The 26,405-nt window shown below is 42.4% G+C and overlaps 1 protein-coding gene across 1 annotated transcript; it reads left to right on the top strand.

The window, feature by feature from the left end:
• The first annotated feature begins 3,395 nt into the window (after nt 1–3,395).
• On the top strand, nt 3,396–25,322 carry NAPEPLD (N-acyl phosphatidylethanolamine phospholipase D). Its single transcript, XM_053405716.1, has 5 exons — nt 3,396–3,618; nt 15,087–15,387; nt 18,754–19,400; nt 20,572–20,686; nt 23,832–25,322. Exons 1-5 carry the CDS (start codon nt 3,422–3,424, stop codon nt 23,958–23,960), a joined length of 1,389 nt encoding a protein of 462 aa, XP_053261691.1. The 5' UTR covers nt 3,396–3,421; the 3' UTR covers nt 23,961–25,322.
• Nucleotides 25,323–26,405: the final 1,083 nt, after the last annotated feature.

Genomic DNA, 26,405 nt, shown 5'->3' with positions numbered 1-26,405 from the left:
TAAACTCAGGGGTGGTGCCACTGAGCCTCTTGGGCTTGCCGATCGGAAGGTTGGTGGTTTGAATCCAAATGACGGTGGTGAGCTCCCGTTGCTCTGTCCCAGCTTCTGCCAACCTAGCAGTTCGAAAGCACACCAGTGCAAGTAGATAAATAGGTACTGCTGCAGCAGGAAGGTAAACGGCATTCCATCACAGTGTTCTGTTGTGCCAGAAGTGGTTTAGTCATGCCGGCCACATGACCCGGAAAGCTGTCTGTGGACAATTGCTGGCTCCCTTGGCCTGAAAGCGAGATGAGCGCCACACCCCATATTCGCCTTTGACTGGACTTGACCATCCAGGGGTCCTTTACCTTTTTACCTTGGGAACTACTTAAGAACTTTTATTTCTGGTAAGCAATATTAGATATAGATAGATGATAGATAGATAGATAGATAGATTAGATAGATAGATAGATGATAGATAGATATAGATAGAAAAGTCTTACCATGCAGATTGCACACTGTTTCAGCAGATGGCAATATAGTTGTGCATAATTGACACCACTTCAAGATACAGTCCAGTTTCGGGTTGTTTTGACACACAATCACAAATATTTTTAAAGTGACTTTTGCTGCAGGGTCCCCAAAGCTTAAGGTCACCATGTGCCACATAATGAGATCTTCATGGGCCAGTGTGAACCAATACAGGCAAGTCTGGCTTTGCCTATAGCAACAGCATTGATTAAAAATGGGTGTAGACTTTAAGAAAACCTGTTTATTTTTTCCCCTGATTTGTTTTCAGTGAGATTAATGATGTTGAATAATGAGCATTCACTCCAATTTCTTTGCAGAGAAGCTAGATAATGTTGCATCAAAGCAAGTGTTATCCCCTGCATTTTCCTGTCACTTTCCTTATTGCAAAAAGTCTGGTCTTTTGAGGGAATATGACCTCTCAATCAACTTTAATTGCACAACCTGAATTTGATGGTAGTTGATTGAGCCATACCTGAAAACAGCAACAGCCTAGAAGCACCCAAAGTTTATGAACTATCATTTTGGCAGGAATCATGTGCCATTAGTACTTTCATAATAGGAAAAAAAAATAAGGCAAAAAAAATTCCCCTATCTTTTAGCAGGGACAAAGTTCTTTCAGTGGTCATGGACTGGTTTTACACATGCAATTTACTCACTTAATAACTAATATCATGTGATGACTTGCATGAGTAAATGAGATTTCATAGATGAAACAACAGAGATAAAAGCATTGCACCACTTGGATTTGAAAACTATGCTTGCATCAATCAAGCTAGTCCACACATACCCCACATATATTAAGTATAATAGAAACATTGCCACCCAACCCCAAGTGATCTGTAAAAAAAAGAGACATTGCACATACTTTTGTAAACTAAGAAAATATTTAATAAAAATACGTTTAAAAAAAAGCTAGTCCACACATTTTGCCTGAAGTCATTGGAGCCCAAGTATGCTGGCGGGACAGAGGAAAAAGAGAAGGACACACACATACATTTTTCTTGGCCTTGATTGTTTATGGGAGCCTAGTCCAGACTGCATGCTTATTGCCATGATTAAAAAATGAGTTTAAATTGTAGATCATGCTTGAGGGTACGTATACAAATGTATTGCCCTATATCAATATGTGGAATTCAGATCTTGTGAGATTTTCTGGAACAAAGAAGCGGTGTTAAAACATTCTGAAAAGTGAGCTTCTGGACCCCAGATGGAGAGAAAGATTATATTGGGAACTCAAGGATTTGCAGTGTGAGAGATGGATAAGATACCGTGTGCCCCTGTGTGAATAATTACATCACACTGTTATTTATTTATTTCTGCTGTTATTTTCTATGGACAGGCAGAACAAGCCAATACAATATGGCATCTAACTGGCAGCAGGATGGACACATTTTATAATAAAGAGGGACGCTGAGATCCCAGTGACAATGGGAACCAGTGCTGTTTTACAGGGCTCACAACATGGAATCATAGAGTTGGAAGGGCCCACAAGGGTCATCCAGTCCAACCCTCTGCAATGCAGGAACGGGGCTCAAATCCACAACCCTGAGATTAAGAATTTTATGTGCTACCATAAATGGGCGAGACTTCTGGTCCCCAGGGTGCTAAAACAAGAAACAGCAGATAAAGGGAATTTGTCACTTGTGCATGATTAGCATACAAGACCGAAGGTGGACAAACTGCTCCAGGAGGAGCATTTAGAGATGGGAAGGGCTGGGGGGGGGAACCAGAAAAGCTGTGGGGGAAATGGGGAAAAACCTGTTTCCCCACCCTATTTTCCCTAGTTTTTTCCATTTTGATATAGGGCAATACGTCCCCTAGCAGAGGTGCGGTGTCCACACCCACTCCAATTTCCCCCCAAGCAGATGTGCAGAACAAGTAGCACCTGAGTGAATCTGGCCGGACACTTCCACGTGGCAGGCCCTTCCTCTGCCCCGGGTGCCACCCCGTGCCCCCTTCGTGCCCCGGTCCTGCGGGGAAGGACTTCACCACCTCGCTGGAAGAGTGGCAGACGAAGGTGATTGACTATATGGGACTGGCAGAGATGACGGGCAGAATCCGGGACCAAGGGAAAGAGACGGTGGAAGAAGATTGGAAGAAATTTAAATTTTATCTTAAAAATTGTTGTAAAATTAGTGAGTGTTAAAATGTCATGGGTAAAGCATAGCAGATTTGCAGCGATAAATGATTGGATAAGAGGAAAGAAAAGGGTTAAAAAAAGGGATTTATAAGTAATTTAGATCAGGGGTTGTTGAAAAAGTTTAAAACAGGGATGCAGAAAAGGGAGGCGTTGAAATTGGGTATAAGAAAAAAAGATTATGAAATTATACATGTTTATATGTTTGTTTGTTTGTGTATTGTTGTTTGTAATGTCTTATATGTTGAAAAACTAATAAAAAATTTATATATATATATATAAAAAGTTATGCCAATGTGCTGCCAGATTATGGAAATAAGATGTTGCCACTAAGAATTTTTCTTCTTGATTTCACATTGGGGGGGAGGCAGTTGTGCCTGTTCTATCCATTCCTCCAAAATTATTCCATCTGGATTAGCATGGCAGAATACTTGAGCAAAGTCAACTTGAGGAAAATATACATTCCCTATACACTTGCTATTCTTTTGCTGTGACATAAACCAGAAAGGAACTGACAATTGCCGTTCTCCATCCTCCATGTGGCCTTGTCCTGGACCACGCTGGGTGAACGATTCCATCTGGCCATCCTAACCTTTGGATGAGACATTTAAAGCAAAGAAGCAGATCCACATTTCTGCAATGGGGGCCACTTTTGCGGACTGGAGCTGGAGGAGGGCAAGCTGAGGAGGGAGCTGTTCCTCTCCGGCGAGGGAGAGGGCGGTCGCGAGCTCGGGTGGGCCGGGGAAGGCGCGGCGGCGGCGGCGGGGGCGCCCCATGGTGAGGCGCAGGGCGCTGTGGAGCTCCGGCCTCGCGCTCTTTTCCCCCTCGGCGCCCGGCAGCGGGCGGACAGCGGCCAAGGAGCGCCGGCAGCCTCGAGGCCTTTGGCGCCAGCAGCAGCAGCAGGAAGCGGGCAGAAAGCGCGGCAGCAGCCCCGCCATGGACGACGAGGAGGAAGAAACGCCTCAGGGGAGGTGAGGAGCCGCAGCAGGAGGCTGCCAGCGCCGCTTCCCCGGGGGGAATTATTCACATTTCTGAGGCGCGCGGGGGGGGGGCGGGATCCGCAGCCCGCTTTGCTTGCGCCGAAAGCCGCATGAAGCGCATTTCTTTCCATTTCCTCTCGCCTGCGAGAAGCGGCGCCCCTCCTTCTCCCGCAGTGGGCAGGCAGCTCCGCCGGCTGCAAAAATAACTCGGGGTTTTAAGAAGGCGATTTTGGAGCCTCGTCGGCGCGAGGGGAGCCGGCTTGGCTGAGGCGAACGTCGCTTTCTGGCCGCGAAATATGCGCCGCGTTGTGGTCCAATCCTGAATATGCTGACCTAAGGGCAATATAGGGCTGTGCAGGAGTTGCTGCCTTCTGTGGGACTTCCTTCCGAGGAAGCTTCGACCAGGTGGGTCTGGCCGCAGGTGCAGTTTTGCTGGAGTCCCCGAGACTCAGTTTGGAGAGGGCGTGCATTGGATCCAGCACCGCAAAAGCCTTCCGTTACGAAAGATGTCACTTGTGAATGTTGGTCATGTGGAATAGAACCTGGAAGTGATATGATTTTAAATTAAGCCTCCCATGCATTGGGGCTCCTTTCCACAACTGAAAAAGGGCATTTAAGCAGCTTGTGCATTTGGGCAACATCTGGATGTTCAGGTGGGCTAGCCAGACTGAAGAGAGAAATAAAATGTATGCTCATTCTTTCTTTCAAATGAAAGATATGTTTAAATCTTTTGGTGTGGAAGTGCCTGCAGGTTTTCCATTTAAATGATAGCCTCAAAAACTAAGAGCGACTTTATATGAGAATTGCAAGCGGTAGATGTGCAAAAACTGATTTATGCACCACTTGTGCAAATGGGCTAAATTGATATTCTTGTCTTTACTGGGTTGTGGTTGGGGCTGCTGATTTACGTGTGTCTTGTCATTTCCCAGCCATCTGTGGTAGTATCAAGCCCTTGCTGAAGTTCTTTGGACGTACTGTGCAATCAAATGACTAACACATTGTCTGAGTGAGGGCCTCCCACACTGTCAGTTTAAATGGAATGCAGTTGAGGTACATGGCAAATCAGCATGTAACTTGCTATCACATTGGAAGGCGGTTTGCAGATGGTGCCTATGCTTTACAAGCAGGTATAGCAATCTTTGTGTTTTAGAAATAGCAAAATAGTTAAACCTTTGTCACCCTTTAATTCAGCATTTATGGATCTCTGTGATTTGTATTTACCAGGGATGAATTAAGGGATTGCTGCTGCAATCTGTGAAAATCAGGTGACGTTAACTGCAAATCGTTAAGTGTTTTTTAGAATTGGAAGACAGTGTACTGAAGACAGTTGCTAAAGTCTCTCTCTTTGCCATCTGGGGCATAATTTGAGCTGTGCCTCATCGTGTCTTGGGCCTCTTTAAGGGCCACGTTAGGGCTTGTGACAGTTTAATAGTAATATTTTACAATTCACTTGTTCATTTTGCAGATTTCTATGAATGGGCAACCACTTTGAGGGATTCTTGTAAGGACTACAAAGAAAATAGATTATGTCCAATTGAGATATTAGCATACATTGTGTCCAGCCCCGTCTTCCCCTGGGAAGATCTGTCTCATTTTTAGCTGGTGAATCAGACTGGACTGGAGAATGAAAGCAGGCAGATCAATTCAGTTGCTATACTCCTAGCCTTCTCCCTCATTGACATGGAAATGTGCTGCAGCAGTCTTCAAAAAGCATGTTATATAATCCCTCTCTTCCAAATTTGTATGCCTTGCAGCACTGATTTCTTATTTAACGTTTGCACATAAAAACAATATCCCGTGGATTGAAATTTGTTGTAGGTGCAGATCTTCAGTAGGGATCAGCCTAAAATAATCTAGAGTATTTAAAAATGAACTGTGTTCTGCAGAAATATGTTTCAATGTCTGGCAACTGGCCCTATTATTTAATGTGTCTTGTGTTGCATATGCTGGACAGCTTGCTAGCAATTGCTCTTAAATAGTATCAATAAACACTGGTGTGAAAAAGTAGTATGTGGTTTAATGTGGATCTGATTTGTTTCTGTTCTTTGTATGCTGGGTAACTAAATGCAAAGGAATATATATATATATATATATATATATATATATATATATATATTTGTCCAGTAGCACCTTAGAGACCAACTAAGTTTGTTATTGGTATGAGCTTTCGTGTGCATGCACACTTCTTCAGATAGACTGAAACAGAAGTCACCAGACCCTTATATATAGTGGGAAGGTGGGCTGGGGTTTTTCTCAGCAGGGTAGTAGGAAATGGGTGATTGAGTCAATGGGTATGGTAAACCTGTTGATGACTGTTAACAACCGCAATTAGTATGTAATGAGACAGGAATCCTATTAAGACAGATCTTAATAGAGATGTTACCAGGACATGGGTGGCGCTGTGGTCTAAACCATAGAGCCTAGGACTTGCCGATCAGAAGGTCCACGGTTTGAATCCCCGCGATGGGGTGAGCTACTGTTGCTCGGTCCCAGCTCCTGCCCACCTAGCAGTTTGAAAGCACGAAGCGCAAGTAGATAAATAGGTACCACTCCAGTGGGAAGGTAAACGGCATTTCTGCGTGCTGCTCTGGTTCGCCAGAAGCGGCTTAGTCATGCTGGCCACATGACCCAGAAGCTGTACCCCGGCTCCCTCGGCCAATAAAGCGAGATGAGCGCCACAACCCCAGAGTCATCTGCGACTGGACCTAACAGTCAGGGGTCCCTTTACCTTTGTAATAGAGATATTGGATTCCTGTCTCATTACATATGCTAATCATCTGCATACTATCCCTTGCTTTTTCCTGTAAGAGTAATTGCAGTCACTAACATACCCATTGACTCAATCACCCATTTCCTACTACCCTGCTGAGAAAAACCCCAGCCCACCTTCCCACTATATATAAGGGTCTGGTGACTTCTGTTTCAGTCTATCTGAAGAAGTGTGCATGCACACGAAAGCTTATACCAAGAACAAACTTAGTTGGTCTCTAAGGTGCTACTGGACAATTTTTTAATTTTTTAATATGTTTCAACTGCATCAGACCAACACAGCTACCTACCTGAATCTAAATGCAAAGAAGTAAAGGTTCCTGGACTTGATGTAAAAGGATTAGTTAATTGTGGTATGTTCAGATTTACTGTTTGCCATTTGTATATATGTTTTAATGCGAAAAGAGGTATGCACCTTCCTCAAAGACAACCTTCAGTAGTGTTTCTCAAACTTAATAAAATAATTCCCCCTTCCTCCCAAAAAAGATTTTAAGTATTGACCAGAAAAATGGTTTTAACTCTCAAAGGAATGAAGTCCTGTAACAGCCTCCCAAATAAATATCAAAGGAACTACTAGCTTTTTAGTTTTAAAACTGTGAGCATGAGTGAGAGATTTTGTTTAATTTTGATATGCTGTCTTGCGATTGACAAGAAAAAAATGTTCTGCCCCTAAAACTTGTAGGAGTTACTGCCGCTGGAGACTGAGATCCTGGACAGCTGGGCTGATTGCAAAGAACCAAGGGGCTTTGCTTTTAGACCCCACTTTACTTTACTTGCTGCATTTTGTTTCTAAAGGAAATTTGCCCTATGAGCTCACTTGGCACGCTTAGCCTTGTTTCCTCCTACATGCAAAGAACAACAATCTAGATTGTTTTGTTTTGTTATTCGTTGCACCAATCCATTGGGAATGGCTGTTTGGATGTGGAAGATCACTATTCATGAAGAAGAAGAAGAAGAAGAAGAAGAAGAAGAAGAAGAAGAAGAAGAAGAAGAAGAGGAGGAGTTTGGATTTGATATTCCGCTTTATCACTCCCCTTCAGGAGTCTCAAAGTGGCTAACATTCTCCTTTCCCTTGCTCCCCCACAACAAACACTCTGTGAGGTGAGTGGGGCTGAGAGACTTCAGAGAAGTGTGACTGGCCCAAGGTCACCCAGCAGCTGCATGTGGAGGAGCGGGGAAGCGAACCCAGTTCCCCAGATTACGAGTCCACCACTCTAAACCACTGCACCACACTGGCTCTCGTGATTGGACTAGTTAGCCTTTGGAGTTCCTTCTGTCCTCTTGGGAGTCATGTTTCTTTCGATTGTGGGTGCATGAGTTTCTACAGAGAGCATGATGCTCCTGTAAATGATTTTCAGTACAGTATTACCTTGGCCGGGCAATCAAAGCCTCAGCTTCTGTTGTTGAATTTCCCTCCTAGCATTCTCTGCCTTTGCTTTTTTCAAGCCTGTCATCGTACATGTACACTCTGTGCCCTGCTTCTATTTTGACATTTCCCCCTCCCCGCCCCTCTCCATTTTTCATACCTGCCGTTGACTGTATAAAATCTTCTCACTGCACAAGCTTTAAAGATGATAGAGCACCGTGGCAGTTTGCTCCAAAATTGATGAGCAACGGCAGGGCCGGCCAACCCATGAGACTAGGGGAGGAGACAAGCCTCAGGTAGCAGGATCCACAGGGACAAACATCATTTTGCGACACAGTAGTTCAGTTTTACTAGCAAACTGGAGGTGGAACTAACCCGCTTCCAGCCCCGGGAGAAGCACACATTTGCACACTGCAGACGACACACCAATGTGTTGCAACACAGAGTTTGGAAAGCTCTTCTCTAGGGTTTCCTGGGCTCTCTACTGCCCAGTGTGATTCAGAGTGCCCGACCCCCCATGGCCTTTGATTCCCACTACAACCATTGGGTAAGGTTGATTTGACAGCCCACCCCTGCCCCCGCTCCTGGTGTAGAGCTTCATTATGCTTTTCCCCCTGGAGAGGTAAGGGCAGTGCCACTTTCTGGTTCGGCTAGCCCTGATCAGTGGTAATGCAAATTGACCGTCCCTCCCGGTGCTGCCCTGTGGATTGTAGGCAGGGATTCCTGCTCGCTTGCCTGTGTAAGCTGAACTCTGAATTTCATCCATCCATGGCTAGGATCTCCCCCCAGTGTGTATGTTCATGAGAGGTGGACTTGACAGGTCCCATGTAAAATGTCACAACAATGGATCTGAGGGACAGTGGACTGGCCCCCTGCTTAAAAAGTTTGCTGACCCCTCTATTAAAAGGTTCCTTGACCTATGTGATTCCACAGTAGATAAGGCATAGGCAAACTCGGCCCTCCAGATGTTTTGGGACTACAACTCCCATCACCCCTAGCTAACAGGACCAGTGGTCAGGGATGATGGGAGTTGTAGTCCCAAAACATCAGGAGGGCTGAGTTTGCCTATGCCTGCAGTAGATTCTCAGGCCATGTTTCTATGTCTGTCTGTCTGTCTGTCTGTCTGTCTGTCTGTTTTTTTATTAAATTTGTTTTACCATTTAAAATACAGTGGTACCTCGGGTTACATACGCTTCAGGTTATATACACTTCAGGTTACAGACTCCGCTAACCCAGAAGTAGTGCTTCAGGTTAAGAACTTTGCTTCAGGATGAGAACAGAAATCGTGCTCTGGCGGCGCGGCAGCAGCAGGAGGCCCCATTAGCTAAAGTGGTGCTTCAGGTTAAGAACAGTTTCAGGTTAAGTACGGACTTCCGGAACGAATTAAGTACTTAACCTGAGGTACCACTGTACTCATTTTACAACCTTAAGATATCAGTGACTTCCTTTCTCTTTCCATGGTTCATTTTACATATCATAAATCCCTGCATATTTTACAAAAACTATACCATTCAGTCAAAACAAAAAAAAATTTCCTTCCAGTAGCACCTTAAAGACCAACTAAGTTAGTTCTTGGTATGAGCTTTCGTGTGCATGCACACTTCTTCAGATACACTACCATTCAGTATTATTCAATACCATTCAGTATTATTGCATCCATCAAAACTTATTTACACTGTTGATTTTATCTTAATGCTGGCAGAGTTTTCAGCTGTACACAATTATTTCCCATACATTCTATAAACGTTTTCCAATCTACTTTAAACATATGTTCTTCTCAGGCCGTGTTTTATTCCAAATGCCTTGAACCTTCTGTTGAGCTTCACAGTATTGTTTTTTTAAAGAAGCATTCATAATTGCAACGTATTTTCCACTTGATGCCTAAAGCAATTTCATTGCTAAAAAGCAACAAAATGAAGAGGATGGGGAAGAAAATGCATTATGCCTATCAGAGCCTAAGTGGTTAAAGTTGCTGAAGACATTTCCTTCACAGAGTCTATTTTAGACCTCTCACATTAGTTTGAAACAAAAGCAAGCAATGCGTCTTTTGCTTCTGAGGATTCTCTTGCTAGCCGGGGTCTCAAGGTGACTTGTTTTGTGTATTAAAAAAGAAGCGAAGCTGCTGAGTGCTGGTTTTTCAGTCACGCTTGCTGGCAGAGCTTTTTCCATTTTGGCCCATTGGAGAAGCACTGACAGTAACAATTCAGAATATAAACCTGACCTTCTCCAACTGTGGCATGTTCCCACAGTGCTTCATGCCCTACGAAGCTTCTGGAAGGGCATCAAAGAAATTGCAGGGCAGTTTCTGTGATTATAGAAATGGCAGAATCCTGCTTTTTAAATTGCAAGTTGCTGCTGTGACCTGCTGTTCCCCCTTCAGGTACTAATTGAAAAAATGAAAATATTCATAAAAGAAACACCTGCAACAACTCGAAGACTATGGTCCTGCAGCTGCTGGCTTTTTAGTGGGATTTCAGTGTGCAGAACTGAGTGCATGGTTGCCCTTTAGGAATTGTGCAATTCGAAGTTTAACACTACTGTTAATCTGTCTCTATGAGTTGTATAAACTTTTGCTTTCAATCTCATTTTAAAAGGGAGCTATTCTCCAAAATGAAAGCATTAGAAACAGAAGGAGGGAGAATATTTGGAAATGTTGCATTGACTCTCAAATGAAAGTGATTACGATATTTATTATTTTAATTGAAGGCCTATAAGAAGATCTCTTTTTCAGCTTCATGTGTCATATGTTTATATATTTATGGTAGCTGATATTATACCACTGTTCACTGAGTCTTAGTGAAAAGAAAGCTGTACTGTGTTAAGTTCTTAACAGTCCAAAGGTACCTGCATTCCTTTCAGACATATACTATATGGGTTATCAGTCATATTTACCATTAGCCAACACGCACCTTTAGACCACACACACCTAGGGTGTAACAGGAAGCAGGATTGTTGCTTTTTCTCAGGTATCAGGTTGCAATACTTGCTTTTCATAAGAGATGCAAAATATATTGCTGCCTCTGGAGGAGATTGAAATACCTGGATGCATGACTTGCAATAAGTTGGAGTCCTTAAAATATAGTTACTGTCAGTTTGCCACCTCAGGGTGGGGGGCAATCTCATGTTGAGAGAATAAACAGTCTACTTGTCACTGTCTTGGTATGTATGTAGGGAGATCAAGTACCATTGTATTTACAGAACAGAAAAAACTTTGGGATGTGTAGCCCTCGGGCCTCTGACCTTTACACTGGCATTCATAAATTGCATGAATCTGTTCATACTCCTCAGTTAGCATAGCCCTTTGGCTTTTGCATCTTTTCATGCTGTTGTTCAGCAGGTGGCAAAATAGAAAAGCCTCTGTCTTTCATAAATGGTGGTGTATTCCTTTTTCTTGTCTATTTCCCTACGTAGAAGTTATATACAGATGGAATTCTTTAAATTATATCTTCCATTCCCTTCATCCTTCAGAGGACTCATCAGAGCAATCTTTCATCCATGAATTCAGACTCCTGCAGTGGCAGGCCTAGTTTATATGGAGCACTAGGCAAAAGTATAAAACTGGTCCTACTGGATGAAAAGATGGGGTGTACACTGGTAAGCCCCACCTTCTCTCACACATGCTCCTGTATGCGCATGGGCAAGCTGTCCCATTTTCATGGAGTATTAAAACCTGTTTTAAAACTATGCACTTGCAAAATAACAACTATGGAGCCCTGAGGCAGGCATCTGTGTCTGAGGCTACGACATGCCTTGTCTCAGTATCCCAAAAAACCGGAATGAATTGTAGTGTAATGATTTCATGCAGTGGGCTGTTTAAAGAAATACATGTTAAGAGCCAAAGGGAATATATAAGCTGGAAGAGACCTTTATAGCTACAAGAAAAACTTGAAAGAATGGTCTACATTTTAGATGTGCTGATGTACTATTAAATGTTAAGGAAAATATGTTTCTTTTGAGCAGAATACCGACTAATGCCTTACAAGTCTCAGCAAAGCTGCAGAATAACTACATATGGAGCCACGTGGCTGTAGCCCTCTCCTCACCTGAGCTGTCACCTGCCCATGACATCACAATTTCACTTCCCAGCAAAAGGCTGCCCCTACAGCAGCAGCAGGTGGTGAGGGAAGGCTCAAAATACTAAAGTGTATTTCTTCTTAACATTGATTCTTCACTTCTTTTATTTCTGCTTAAATTTTGCACCAACACAGTCTTAAGGTTAATAGCAAAATGATCGTGAATTATGACAAATCCAGTTATTCACCCAAGCGGGTAAGTACTGTACTGTATGAGAAGAATCATAGCTGTTAACTGAACTCTAGTTTAGATGGCACTCAGTGGTGGAACCAGATTTCTTAAATCAGCAGTGCAGTGCTAAACATATCTCAGTGAGTTGAGTGGGGCTTCCAAATGGGGTACAGTGGTACCTCGGGTTACATATGCTTCAGGTTACATACGCTTCAGGTTAAAGACTCCGCTAACCCAGAAATAGTGCTTCAGGTTAAGAACTTTGCTTCAGGATGAGAACAGAAATCGGGCTCTGGCGGCGCGGTGGCAGCGGGAGGCCCCATTAGCTAAAGTGGTGCTTCAGGTTAAGAACAGTTTCAGGTTAAGTACGGACCTCCGGAACGAATCAAGTACTTAACCTGAGGTACCATTGTACAGTGGTACCTCGGGTTACATACGCTTCAGGTTACATACGCTTCAGGTTACAGACTCCGCTAACCCAGAAATATTACCTTGGGTTAAGAACTTTGCTTCAGGATGAGAACAGAAATAGTGCTCTGGCGGCGCGGCGGCAGCAGGAGGCCCCATTAGCTCAAGTGGTGCTTTAGGTTAAGAACAGTTTCAGGTTAAGAACGGACCTCCAGAACGAATTAAGTACTTAACCCGAGGTACCACTGTATAGGATTGCAGTCTAAGAATACACGCCTTATCTTACTGACATCAAAGGATGGACATTCTTTGATATAAAAAAAACTGAATCTGTGACAGTAGACTACACTGCAAATTACGCTGGACATGATTTGTGTTGAAGCTGCCCTAGTACTGGAAAGGTAAAGGTTTTATCTCTACATGGAAAACCTGTTCTCAATCTCTAGAACAGTATGAAAGCTAGTTTATATGTAAGAATTATTCTGGACAGGGATATTTGTAGCAACCTTGGAACTGTAATAGGAACCTTGAAAGTATAATGTAGCTGATTAATTTGGTTGAAACCCAGACATTTCACTACTCTTGATTCCCCAGATTTTGTTTCCTCCTGCTCCTCCTTTCACAGCACATTACATCTCTCACCTGGATACTGCGTGAGGTGTTCTTAATTTCTTCTTCTGCGTTTACTCAGTTCTGTGCCATCCTGATGCTGTTTTCCAAAATCCATGCGTCTCAATTCACTGTTTGCTTTTGTTTACCCATCCCAGTTTCTTCCACTAGTTTTGAAGTCTTTGCTGTTTTTATTTCTCCCCTTAACCAACCTACAACGCAAAGGGTCTTCAGTCCCCAGTTCTTATGAATTAAAAAAGAGAGTTTGATACCTCTGTTCTAATGTACCCTTCAGAGCTTAATATACACCTGTCTCTTGACACCTGATCATTAATTGTTTCAACTATACAGAGCTCTTGGGACCTCACCTGCCCTTTCAGTTGTAAGTAGCCAGATTAGCAACCAAGCCACTGTTTGCTGTGATCTTAATAGGGGACCAAAGAGTTCATTTTAATCAAGCATTTCTGACAGAAGTTCAGAGTGCAGCTGGAAAGCACTTACTTACAATCCCCAGGGTTCAAAGTATTTTAAGTCTGGATTTTAAAATCTAAAGTCCGAAATAGTAGGTGCAAATGTAGTGCCCCTGTGTGGTAGGTTTGAGGTCCTTTGCAAACCATAACTATTACTCACTGTCGCCTTAAGAGAGAATATTATGAAAATGATATATAGGTGGTATATGACCCCAGTCAAGCTTGCAAAAATCTATCATTTGCCCGATAATAAATGTTGGAAATGTAAGGAAACTGAAGGTACATTCTTTCACCTTTGGTGGACGTGCCCTAGGATTAAGGCTTTCTGGGAAATGATATATAATGAATTGAAAAAGGTATTTAAATATACCTTCTTGAAGAAAACAGAGGCCTTTCTCTTGGGCATGGCCGGCCAAGTGGTGCCAAAGAAGGATAGAACTTTTTTCATGTATGCTACAACAGCAGCAAGAATACTCATCGCAAAGTATTGGAAGACGCAAGATCTACCCACTCTGGAAGAATGGCAGATGAAACTGATTGACTGTATGGGATTGGCAGAAATGACGAGCAGAATCCGTGACCAGGGAGAAGAGTCGGCAGAAGAAGATTGGAAAAAATTTAAGGACTACTTACAGAAATACTGTAAAATTAAGGAATGTTGAATGATGTTGGATTGAAATTGAGTGGTTTCTAGCTGTAATGATATAAAGGAATATGGGGAAAAAAAGGGTTTGGATAGAAAATAAGGCGATATTATAAGCTGTAATGCTTTAAGTTAAGGATTTGCTGAACAAATAATTTGAAAGGGAATACAAGAAGGGGAGGTATGAGGAGGTCAGAGAAATATGTTATTGAAAAGTTTGTATCATGAACTATATGTCTTTTTTAATCTTTTTGTTTGTTTTTTGTTTGTATAAAAAATTGAAAATCTTAATAAATATCTTATAAAAAAACAAACTATTACTCACTGTCAAGGGAAAGATGATTCATCTTGGTAGGAATAACCTTATTGTTTTTTAGATACCATTGCTGTTGATCATTCCTTACATCCTCTCCCTAAAGTGTGATGGGAAGTATCCATCAGTTTAAAGCACCACATCCACGGGGAAGCTGATTTAGGACATGCTGCTTCTGGTTAATCTCTCTTTCTGTGCTCTCACCTGTGGTTTTCTCCTCCTCACCATCCTAGCCCTGGTCAAGGATCCCTGCTTGTCAGTGCAGATGAAAATGCAAAGTGCTGTTGGGTGCAAAGTTATTGCCTGTTTGGTTGATGTGTCTTAGGAATGTACTTGCTAAATCTAACTGCACAGATTGTGAGCTTCAGGAGTGTTAGAACTAATTTCTGGAAGAAGAACAGACCATCCCCTCCTAACATGCAGGAACTCGGGAGCCTGGTGCTGTGCATAGCAAAGAGCAAGATTCTGCCTGAATCGCAAAAATCTTGCCACACCTGCTTGCTAAAACAAGTTCTTTGTGCATTCTTTGTACAGAAAAATGGAAGAGGAGCTGACAGGATTATTCTGGGGACATTGTTTTGGGCGTTAAAAACATTTCAGCTAAAAAAAGATAAACTTTTATGTATTTCTTTTTAGTTCTTCGCCAAAAGATATGGACGAAGAGCAGCCTTTGTCTCCTTGCGATCAGAATCCTAAAGAAGCAGTACGGAAACGGCAAAATTCTAGTCAAGGTTCCCGGGGCAGCGATTCTTCCAGAACATCCAGAAAAAGCTTCAGACTGGATTATAGGTTGGAGGAAGATGTAACAAAATCAAAGAGAGGTAAAGATGGGAGGTTTATCAACCCCTGGCCAACATGGAAGCCTCCATCCTTCCCAAATATTATGAAATGGGCACTTACGGAAAAGGACAACAGCAAGGTCCCATCTTCAAAGCAGGTAAACATTCTATAGTTCTATTCATCTAGTTATGTTTGAAGCACTCTCAATACCACTTCATGTAAATTACATGTTTACCAGTAAGTCAAAGATTTTTGAAGTATATATTACATGCAGTGGTATAGCGTGGGTTGCTGGTGCCCGTGGCGTGGCAAATGTTGCATCCCTCTGGTGGGCTGGGCAGCTGGGGTGGGGGGGGGCAAGTAAATAGATAATGTGGCAAATAGATAAATAGACTATCTGTGCTTCCAGGCTGTTGCTATTTTCAGGTAGGATTCAATCACATACTGGTAAATTTAGGTTGTGCAATTATAGTTGACTGGGATGTCTTGCACAAAAAGCCCACTTCCTTCCAAAAGCAGACTTTTTGTCACAGAAAAATGCACTGGAAAGTGTGGGATAACACTGCCTTTGTCATGTCACCTAATCAAAGCATAACTTAAGAGCTCGTCAACATTGCACCATAGAGCCCAGATAAAACAAATTCTGTGGCAGCCAAGAGTTGAAGGCAGCCTTGTACATGGATTGCCTGTCTACTAGTAGATCTCTGAGGGATTTGCAGTAGATCAGCAAGGATTCTGACTCTCAGTTGTTTAACAATAGCAACTAAAAGGCTTTTCTCCTACATTACCCTAGAACTGGGTTTGATTTTTGAGTGGCAAGACTGGGAGTATAGTTCTGGTACTGAAAATGAATTCCTAGTCTTTGTTTAAGAAGGCAGAGTTGAGTTGCAGCTTCAATTTTATGCTGGCGGTGTATATGCAGTAATTTTGTAGCAGTGCTGAAAAAGCACAGGATGCTGTATTTGCTGTAAGATTCATTATTCTGAGAGTTTCAGTCTTCTTTTTTTAACACAGCACTTTTCTTAGTTTATATCATTACAGAAAGCATTACACATAAGCAAGCATAGCTTTGCAATAACAGATGTTTGCCAAGATGGATGAACACGTAGTTAGGAGTGGGATTTGAATTCCTTGAGTAGTTACTTGCCCCTTCATTCCAGCAAAGCTAGAACGAATAATTCAGATGGAAGAATGATTTTCAATTTTTGTAGCAGTGTGTACATGCATCCCTTGTGTACCCTCTAAAGCCCTAAACAGTTCAGGCACTGTGTCCCTTTGAGACCTATTCCCATGTGTTCCATTATGATACCTGAGATCATGTTTTTAATTAGGCCTTCTCTGTCAGATTCAGACAGCAAGGCTGTGCAGCATTTTCAATGACTACCCCCCAAATATGACAGTGTCTCCTGCTGTATATTCACACAAATTCACGTCTAAACTCCTTAGCAGATGTCTCTGTCGTTGGCTAACCTTCGGAGACCAGCATCAAATTAGAAAATAATGGTGAAATGTTGTTCTCTGCTACTGCAGAGAGCAGGGCTAGATCTAATAGGTTTAAATTACAGAAGGAAAGACTTTGGTTGAATATGAGAAACTTTTTAATGGTAAGAGCAGTTTAAGAAGTGGGGGAGGGGGCTCTCCTTTGCTGCAGGTCTATAAAGTCTTAAACACCTCTCCCCATAAAAACCGACCCAGATCCTGTGATCATCATCGGAGGCCCTTCTTTGTGTGCCTCCTCTGCGAGAGGTCTGGAGGATAAGCGACACAAGAACGGGCCTTTTCTGTGGTGGCTCCTCACTTGTGGAATGCTTTCCCCAGGGAGGCTTGCCTGGCACCTTCATTACATATCTTTAGGCACCAGGCAAAAACATTCCTCCTCTCCCAGGCATTTGGCTAATGAAACAATCTATGCCCTTTTAAACTGGGAGGTGGGGCAGTCTTGTTTCATCACCATCATTTTATTTGTATGCCGCCTTTCCATAGTTAAAACAATGCTCAAGGTGGCTTACAACATGACAAGATTTACATACCGTATTTTTCGCTCTATAAGACGCACCAGACCACAAGACGCACCTAGTTTTTGGAGGAGGAAAACAAGAAAAAAAATATTCTGAATCTCAGAAGCCACAACAGCAAGAGGGATCGCTGCGCAGTGAAAGCAGCAATCCCTCTTGCTGTTCTGGCTGCTGTGATAGCTGCACAGCCTGCACTTGCTCCATAAGACGCACACACATTTCCCCTTACTTTTTAGGAGGGGAAAAGTGAGTCTTATAGAGCAAAAAATACGGTAATTACCAACGTAACAAAAGTCATAACCAATAAATAAAACACATCAAAAAGTACACAACCAAATGGAAAACAATTTCCATATAAATCATAAAATCTAAGACTAAAAATACAGCATTGATATAAATCACAATTTAAAATGACATACATAAAAAATAAAAGCAATTTTAAACAAAAACGGATCCCTCTCTGCCCAGCAGCAGCAGCAGCTGCTGCACTTCTCCATGGAGCCTATTAGGCCCTGCCCCAAGCCAGGTGGAGAGAAGCAGGGCAGGGCCCTGTAATAAATATTTTTGTCTATTTATATTATAAACCGCCCTGTGATCGTTAGATGAAGGGCAATATATAATAATAATAATAATAATAATAATAATAATTATTATTATTATTATTATTATTTGGAATGCCCTTTGTGTTTGGGAAATGATTTTCATGTTTACTGTTAGTTGTTGGTCATCTCTTTTCTAAATGTTATCTGTCAGTGTTATCTGCAAGCAGAGTTGGACCTTCACCCTCCTATACTACTTCCCTTAATCCAAGCTGCAAGCAAAACTCGTTATCTTGAAATACCAAGGGTGATTCATGCACATAAACAGGGTTCCTTATGTACAACTAGTGCATCATAGTAATCTGAACTGGCTGGATGTGTCAGATGCAAATGATTCTTGTCATTGTGCACGTTTCTCATATGCTGGAAGTCTTGCAAATAGAAACCTAGCAAAGCAGGGAGGAGGCTGGCTGCCACCCTTCCCTCTGCTGTTCTGTTTATATTTACAAAGCCTCCTGTGACTCCTGATGCAGAGCCTATGTGTCACTTCCTTTCTGGCTGCCATTGGCCCAGTTGCTTTGAAGTCACTAAGGGCCTGGTAGACAACTGATGGCTTAGTTGCACTGAGGAAATATTTGATGCTGAAGTCCATTGGTCTACGCTAAATGATGTTCAAGTGTATTTATACCACAGACTTTAATATTACACCTTGTTGGTGTAGAGCAGGCATCCCCAACCTGCGGCCCTCCAGACGTTTTGGCCTACAACTCCCATGATCCCTAGCTTACAGGACCAGTGGTCAGGGATGATAGGAATTGTAGTCAAAAACATCTGGAGGGCCGAAGGTTGGGGATGCCTGGTGTAGAGTTAACAAGGCTTTCTGCCTCAAGAGTCCAAGATGGACGAAACACTTGCTGCTTGTAAGCCAGGTGTGCTTTCTAATTTTGTGTCCTTGTTTTCTTTTGCTAGGAACTTGACAGAGAGCTTCCAGTACTGAAACCTTACTTTGTTCAAAACCCTGAACTAGCTGGAAAAACCGGAGCTGGTATGCGAGTAACATGGCTTGGACATGCTTCTGTAATGGTGGAAATGGATGAACTTACACTTCTTACTGACCCCATCTTCAGCCAGCGGGCCTCTCCAGTGCAATTTGGAGGACCTAAGCGTTTTAGAGGACCTCCGTGTACTGTAGATCAACTCCCCAAAATAGATGCAGTGATGATCAGCCACACTCATTACGACCACTTGGACTACCACTCCGTAATAAATTTAAATAGTCGCTTTGGCAGTGACCTGAGATGGTTTGTGCCCCTGGGTCTTTTAGACTGGATGCAGAAATGTGGCTGTGAGAATGTAATTGAGCTGGACTGGTGGGGAGAAAACTGTGTTCCTGGTCATGACGCAGTTACATTTGTTTTTACCCCTGCCCAACACTGGTCCAAGAGGACTGCAACAGATGACAACAAAGTTCTCTGGGGAAGCTGGTCTGTCTTGGGGCCCTGGAATAGGTTCTTTTTTGCAGGAGATACTGGCTATTGTGTTGCATTTGAGGAGATAGGGAAGCGATTTGGACCTTTCGATCTTGCAGCTATTCCCATTGGAGCATATGAACCAAGGTACGTAAGCCAATAAACTGGAGCCTGTGACCCAAGATACAAAACTACAACTGTTTATATACAGCACCAACAATGTGTAAGATGTGCAAAACACAGGCAGTGTCATAGCCACATTGGCCTACAATGCCAAATCACTCCTGCTCCATTCCTCCTCTAGTGTGAGCAGTAACAAGAAACCACAAACCTTGGCTCATAGCTGTCAACTTTCCCCTTTTCTTGTGAGGAATCCTATTCGGAATAAGGGAATTTCCCTTAAAAAAAGGGAAACGTTGACAGCTATGCCTTGGCTTATAATGACAGCTTCCTTCATTGCTTGCTTGCTTGCTTGCTTGCTTGCTTGCTTGCTTCCTTCCTTCCTTCCTTCCTTCCTTCCTTCCTTCCTTCCTTCCTCAACCGCAACTGTGAAGCCAAGAACAGTTGACTTCAGATTATGGTTTACAGTGGTACCTCAGGTTACAAACGCTTCAGGTTACAGGTGCTTCAGGTTACAGACTCCGCTAACCCGGAAGTAGTACCTCAAGTTAAGAACTTTGCTTCAGGGTGAGAACAGAAATCGTGCAGCTGCGGCGCAGCGGCAGCAGAAGGCCCCATTAGCTAAAGTGGTACCTCAGGTTAAGAACAGTTTCAGGTTAAGAACGGACTTCCGGAACGAATTAAGTTCTTAACCAGAGGTACCACTGTATTTGGAGAGAAAGAAACCATGAGCACTGTTTTGAACATCACAGAAAACCAAGGTTCTTGGTTTGTTACTTGCATGAGGGAAGAAGGGCAGCAGGAGTGATACATGCTGCTATTTATGTTAAGCCATGGTTTATGGCATACTATGTTATCAGAACGGGGCCAATGAAAGCTCACAGTCTTAAAGACAGGCAGGAGGAAAGGCTAGATCTTAACGGGCAAGGGGTAGGTGAAGATTGGCTGCCAGTTTTGCATTACAGGAAAACTAAATGTGGTTGAGATGCCTTGTGGAAGATGGGGAATTAGAATGATTGAGATGCAGCTTAACAGATAAATGAGCGATCTCTTTTAGCAATATGGGAGAAGGTAACCAAGTGGGCCAGTAAGAGGAAAAGCTATGCAACCGATTGAGAAGGGCAGTAAGGGAACCTTCACTTGGCCAGTGCATGTCTGTGTAACAGGCAAGGAAAAATGCTCTTTCCCTCTTTGGTAGGTGGTTTATGAAATACCAGCATGTGGACCCCGAAGAAGCAGTAAGGATTCATATTGATGTACAAGCAAAGAAGTCTGTTGGAATTCACTGGGGGACCTTTGCTTTAGCAAATGAGGTAGGTGTCAACTAACCATTTGTGCAGCTGCAGATGTCCATTCAAAATAGTAGCATCTAGAACTGTCTGTTCCAACCTGATAGCAGAAGTATCCTTTCTTCTGACTTAAAGCAGAAAGTATCATTCACTTACATCCCAGAGTTTTAGTGTATGGGAGAACTGCAAGAAAGAACTGCAAGGGAGAAAGGTTGTTTTCTGCAGCTCCAGAGAAGCGGACACGGAGCAATGGTTCCAAACTACAAGAAAGAAGATTCCACCTAAACATTAGGAAGAACTTCCTGACAGTAAGAGCTGTTCGACAGTGGAATTTGCTGCCAAGGAGTGTGGTGGAGTCTCCTTCTTTGGAGGTCTTTAAGCAGAGGCTTGACAACCATATGTCAGGAGTGCTCTGATGGTGTTTCCTGCTTGGCAGGGGGTTGGACTCGATGGCCCTTGTGGTCTCTTCCAACTCTATGATTCTATGATTCTATGCACATCCTCTGTGTTTTTGTGCTGTGTCCCCTGATTGGAAGGAACATTATCTCAAGAAGAAATGCAGTAGGCAGCATCCTCTGAGGAAAGATAATTCTACTGCATCTCTGTATCAGGTGTGATTAAGTGATCTAATTACATCTGATGCAAAGAGGCAGCAGAATTACCTGCCCTCCGTGGAGACTAATTGGAAGGATGCAAGGAGAGAATAGTAGGCTGTTTCCTCTGCAGGTGTGTAATTTTGAATGGAGATTTAGTTTGAATGGATTTTTGGTATAGGAGCTCCAACCATAGCTGTCAACGTTTCCCTTTTCTTGCGAGGAATCCTATTCAGAATAAGGGAATTTCCCTTTAAAAAGGGGAAACGTTGGCAGTTAGTTGGAGCCGCCAACCAACTTAACTATATAGAAAAAAGAAGTCATGTAGTGTTATAATTTTTTCTTATGGACCATAGCAGTTTTCAAGGTGTTTCAAATGCTTAAAAGAAAATGGCCTCTGATTTTAGTATTATTTTATAGGCTGTCAATTTTAGTTCTGAAGACAGTCGATTCTCTATACAACTAATTGTGTGTTGTCAAAGCTAGGTTTCCCTCCTCAGTTTTTAGTTTGACTTAAATTTTGCTTAGTAGTAAGTCTGAATGTCTTACAGATACTCTGAAGCAAACTACTGAAGAAACAATGACAAGGGTGCTTGAAGAGATTGTGTACAGCTTAGTTGCTCTGTCTTTATGGACTGAATTAATAGTTGCTTTGTGTTAAAGTGACAAAATCATTGGAGGCAATTTCACTTGATATGAAACTGGTTTTCCTGAATGTGTAACAAAATCATATCTTATCAGTATGCATATCATATTATATCAGCATACATATGTGCCAGTACCCCAACATTCTTTGACATTCTAGCGTAATGAAGAAACTAGCCCCCAGCCACCCAGAGAGACCCAGCTAGATGTGTGGGGTATAAATGATAAAATTATTATTATTATTATTATTTACTGACCAACAACACAGGATCATGCTCTGCAGATGAAGGGGCTGAACATATAAGACCATGGTTGATTCTTAAAACTGGAATTAGAATCAGAAATCATTAATGTTTGAGAAGGATTCTGAACCCCACAGATCCTCCACATTTCATGCACTGCTAAGTACAGGGATTCAGAATGTTAACTAGTTCTGCTGGAAAATTTATATGTTAAAAAATTAAAAGGAAGGCCAGTAAGGACGCTATTTAAACATTTACTGTCAAAAGGTGGCGTGCACAACTGGAAAGGCATCTCTGTCATAAAATTTATGATTAGGCCACTGGACTTTGATAAGTCAGTTGTACCAGCCCAAGGGTTTTGTAGAATGTAGGCGTTGTTTAATCCTCTCTGACACACTTCTTTTCATTTACAAGTTTGCAGCAAGTAAACATATTTTGATACAGTGGTACCTCGGGTTACAGACGCTTCAGGTTATAGACTCCGCTAACCCAGAAATACTACCTCAGGTTAAGAACTTTGATTCAGGATGAGAACAGAAATCGCACAGTGGCGGTGCGGCAGCAGCGGGGGGCCCCATTGGCTAAAGTGGTACCTCAGATTAAGAACGGACCTCCAGAATGAATTAAGTTCTTAACCCGAGATACCACTGTATGTTCTTTCAAACTGGTGTTTGAGCTATTCTTGAATTTACCATGACTACAGTTCTCAATCTGCAGTTGCTACCTATTAGATAACTAAGAATAATACTTTCCAAATGTGGAAAGCTAATAACAATTGTGTTGAGTTAGGCTGTTTCTCTCTATCCTGCCTTCAGTCCTTTAACTGGAGACTGAAACTGGACCTGATGCAGAGCATATTCATCCTAAGAATGAGAGCCCTGGCTGGATAAGACTAAAGGCCCTATATGCCTATGGGGAAGCTCACAAGCAGGGCACAAGCTCTGTAATGCCCTTCTTTTCATGTTTCTCAGAAACTGGTATGCAGAAGCATACGCCTGACTCATCACTGAGCTGTGGGCCCATAGTTTTCTAATATTTTTTAGGAATATCTGCCTTTGTTGAGCACTTCATACTTTCCCATAAACTTAACTGGAAAGATTGTGCTCACAATCCATTGCATGTGATCATTCACCTGCAAGAACCGAGGTTACAAATTGGTTCTGATATCTGCAGGAGCCGAGGTTACAAATTGGTTCTGATATGTGCAAGAACCGAGGTTACAAATTGGTTCTGATATGTGCAAACAACTGCTCTCATGCACAGTTGTAATATCTAAGAAGTTTATTCATGGGAAACATAGCTTTTGTAAGCAGTGTGCAGTCCCAGAGTGCTCTGCCTGGACAAGTTACCACAGTTGCACAGAGCAGTTGATTCATCCTGAAATAGTAGGATCAGTTCAATAACACTTGTTGCCACAAATACAAGTTATGCTTCAAGGGGGTAACCCCATTCAGAGCTTAACAAGGACTTCAGCAGGAAAAATCTTATGGATTTCAGTGGAACCAGAATTCCCCTTAAATTTGCAAGACTAAAGTATGTTCTTTCAAACTGGTGTTTGAGCTATTCTTGAATTTACCATGACTACAGTTCTCAGTCTGCAGTTGCTACTTATTAGATAACTAAGAATAATACTTATGAAGCTTTTTCACAACAGGCTTATCCAGTCCTGACTGCTTGTTTTCTCCACAGTATTACTTGGATCCTCCTGCTAAACTGATGGAAGCCCTAGACAGATACGGACTGAAAACTGAAGATTTCTTTGTCTTAAAGCATGGTGAATCACGAGACTTAAATATTAACGAGGATGGATTTGAATAAAAATGGGGGGGGGGGTTGATTTCTTATTAATTGTATCTGGGGGCGGGGGAAGCAATTAAGGTTGATACCTTTTTGTAAAATTTTGAACAGGATTTTTAAGATTTCAGGAGTTTGCATACCAGCCTTATAAAATTGCAAGTTTTTAATAAATGAATGAAATAGCACTTGATAGCATTAACTTAGCTGCACATGCCGTGTACATAAGGAGTTAATTACATTGCCTGTGAAGTCATTTCACCTCTTTAAAACCAGTGCAGGTCACCTGCTAGAGATTAACTAGGCCACAATCCATAAGACCCAAGAGGGCCTGTGAACTCAAGGCTTTCTTGACATAGCAACCCTCCCTCCCTCACTGAACTGCTAAGTGCTTCCTTTTTAAAAATCGGATTTCTGGTTTAAAAAGTGGGGGATTACACTGAAAAACAAGCCCTACATACACATGAAGATTTGGAGCACAGAGAGTGTAACCTCCTGTTGGATAAAGTGCTTATGTATAGAAATTGGTTTCTGCATGCATTTGACTGCAAGTCTGTTATAGTAAAATCTCCCATGGCAATGGCCTTCAGGCCAGGGGCTCATATGCACACTAGTTTACCATATGCATTGCTGTGTTGTGAGACCCCTTCCAGCCTTGGAGTGGGGTGGGAAGAGCACAGTTAAGGCACTCCATCATTTCCACCAATGATCTGATGAACAGGAATTGGGTGGAATTAGAAAACTGCAGATAGGTTTTCCTGAAAATGATGGTATGTGTGGATTCATATACCTGGAAGGTCTTGCTGAAATACCATTAATTTTTGGCAGGTGATTAGGATCAAAACCTGCATTTGCATACATCCCAACATCCTGTGAAACAGACACACTTTCTAATCTTTAGCATCCTTACTCAGATGCCAAGCCTGCAGTGATAGAACTTCCTTTCTAGTATGCATGTTTCAGATTGCATATTTTAAAGCAGAATCCTAACCATGTCTACTCAGAATCAAGTCCTATTTAATTCAATGGGACTTCCTTCCTCATAAGTGGGATTGGGAGCACAGCCTTAGCTACTATTGTTTAACGTCAGAAAGGGCTGGGGGGGGGGGTTGGATTAGGCTAAAATCTGAAATGATCTAGTTCAGGGGAGTCCAGCATGCATCCTGAGGGCTGCATGTGTCCCTCGAGGCCTTTTTAGTGGCCGTCATCGACATTTGATGCTCCCCCCCCCCCCGCAGCCCTTGTGCTGGCTTCCCAAAGCCAGGTGAGGCACTGGGCTTTGGGAAGGGGGCGTGAGGGCTCTGACAGGGTCCCAGAATCCTCTCTCCTCCTTCTCAAAGCATAGTTAGTGCCTTCCCAGCTTTGGGAAGAAGGTGGGAGTTCTAGGACCCTTCCTGAATCCCTGCGCCTTTCTTATTTGGCTGTGGAAAGGCAGCATGAGACCTGCAGGGGTGATGGGGACCAAATTTTGACCTGTGCAATAAGGTGGCGTGTGGCCTGCGGGTTCCATGTCAAAGTACTCTTGCAGCCCACTTGGTATAAAATATTGGGTTGTGCTGGTCTACATAAAGATCCTGAAACTACCCTGATGGAAGTGGTTTTGAGTTTTACAACCAATGCAGTAGCCACATGGAAAATGTTTTGAGCATTGCAGCATTAGTGTGAATAGTCCCAGCCCATTATCTGCCTTGAGCAGAATGATCACTTAGAGAATGTGCTCTGTGCCTTCGTAGCTGTTGGAAATTAAGAGGATTTTTGATGGTGTCTTCCAACACAACTAGTTGCTAAAAGCACATTTTGAACAAAACACTGACTTTACTGAATGCTTGTACATTTTCAACTGCAAATGTAAGAGCCAAGTTTTGAAATTATAAAATGTGCCTTTTCAAAGAGTTCTAACTACAAAAAAATGCCTATTTATGTTGCTGCTGGCCAGAATCTCTGTACACTTTGCATTGTGTTGTCACTGTGAAATTGTTCTAGCACAGGCCTGAACACTTCTTGTTTTGAGAATAAGCAAGCTGCATGTAACTGGAACCGTTTGTTCTCTGATATCTTTATTCAGCTTGTTTTGTTTGTTCTTGCTCCCTGCCGCCAACTGTGGGTTTCAAATGAATTGGTTTGTCAGAATGATGTGGAAAAACATATACAAATTGCTTATAAAATTTTAAAAGCATGATATTAATTTGTTCAACATTGTAAAAAATGGCCAACTATACATGTGTCAAACTAGTAAAACTAATTTACAAAATAAAGATTTCTCTTGCTCAGAAGTAGTCATATTATTGAATAATACTTTGAGTATGTTATGTTAATTTGACTTGGACTCTCACAATAAGAAATAACCATTTAATTTAACTACACTCCTTTTTCTCTCCCAATTTTTCTTTAGTAGGATTTATCTTCAGCTAAAGAATAATATTCAACATACTATTCGGGACGCAGGTGGCGCTCTGGGTTAAACCACAG

Source organism: Podarcis raffonei, chromosome 10 (assembly GCF_027172205.1).
Source record: "Podarcis raffonei isolate rPodRaf1 chromosome 10, rPodRaf1.pri, whole genome shotgun sequence".
Taxonomy (NCBI): domain Eukaryota; kingdom Metazoa; phylum Chordata; class Lepidosauria; order Squamata; family Lacertidae; genus Podarcis; species Podarcis raffonei.
The sequence above is the reverse complement of the archived record's forward strand: the minus strand, read 5'-3'. Positions and strand labels throughout refer to the sequence as shown.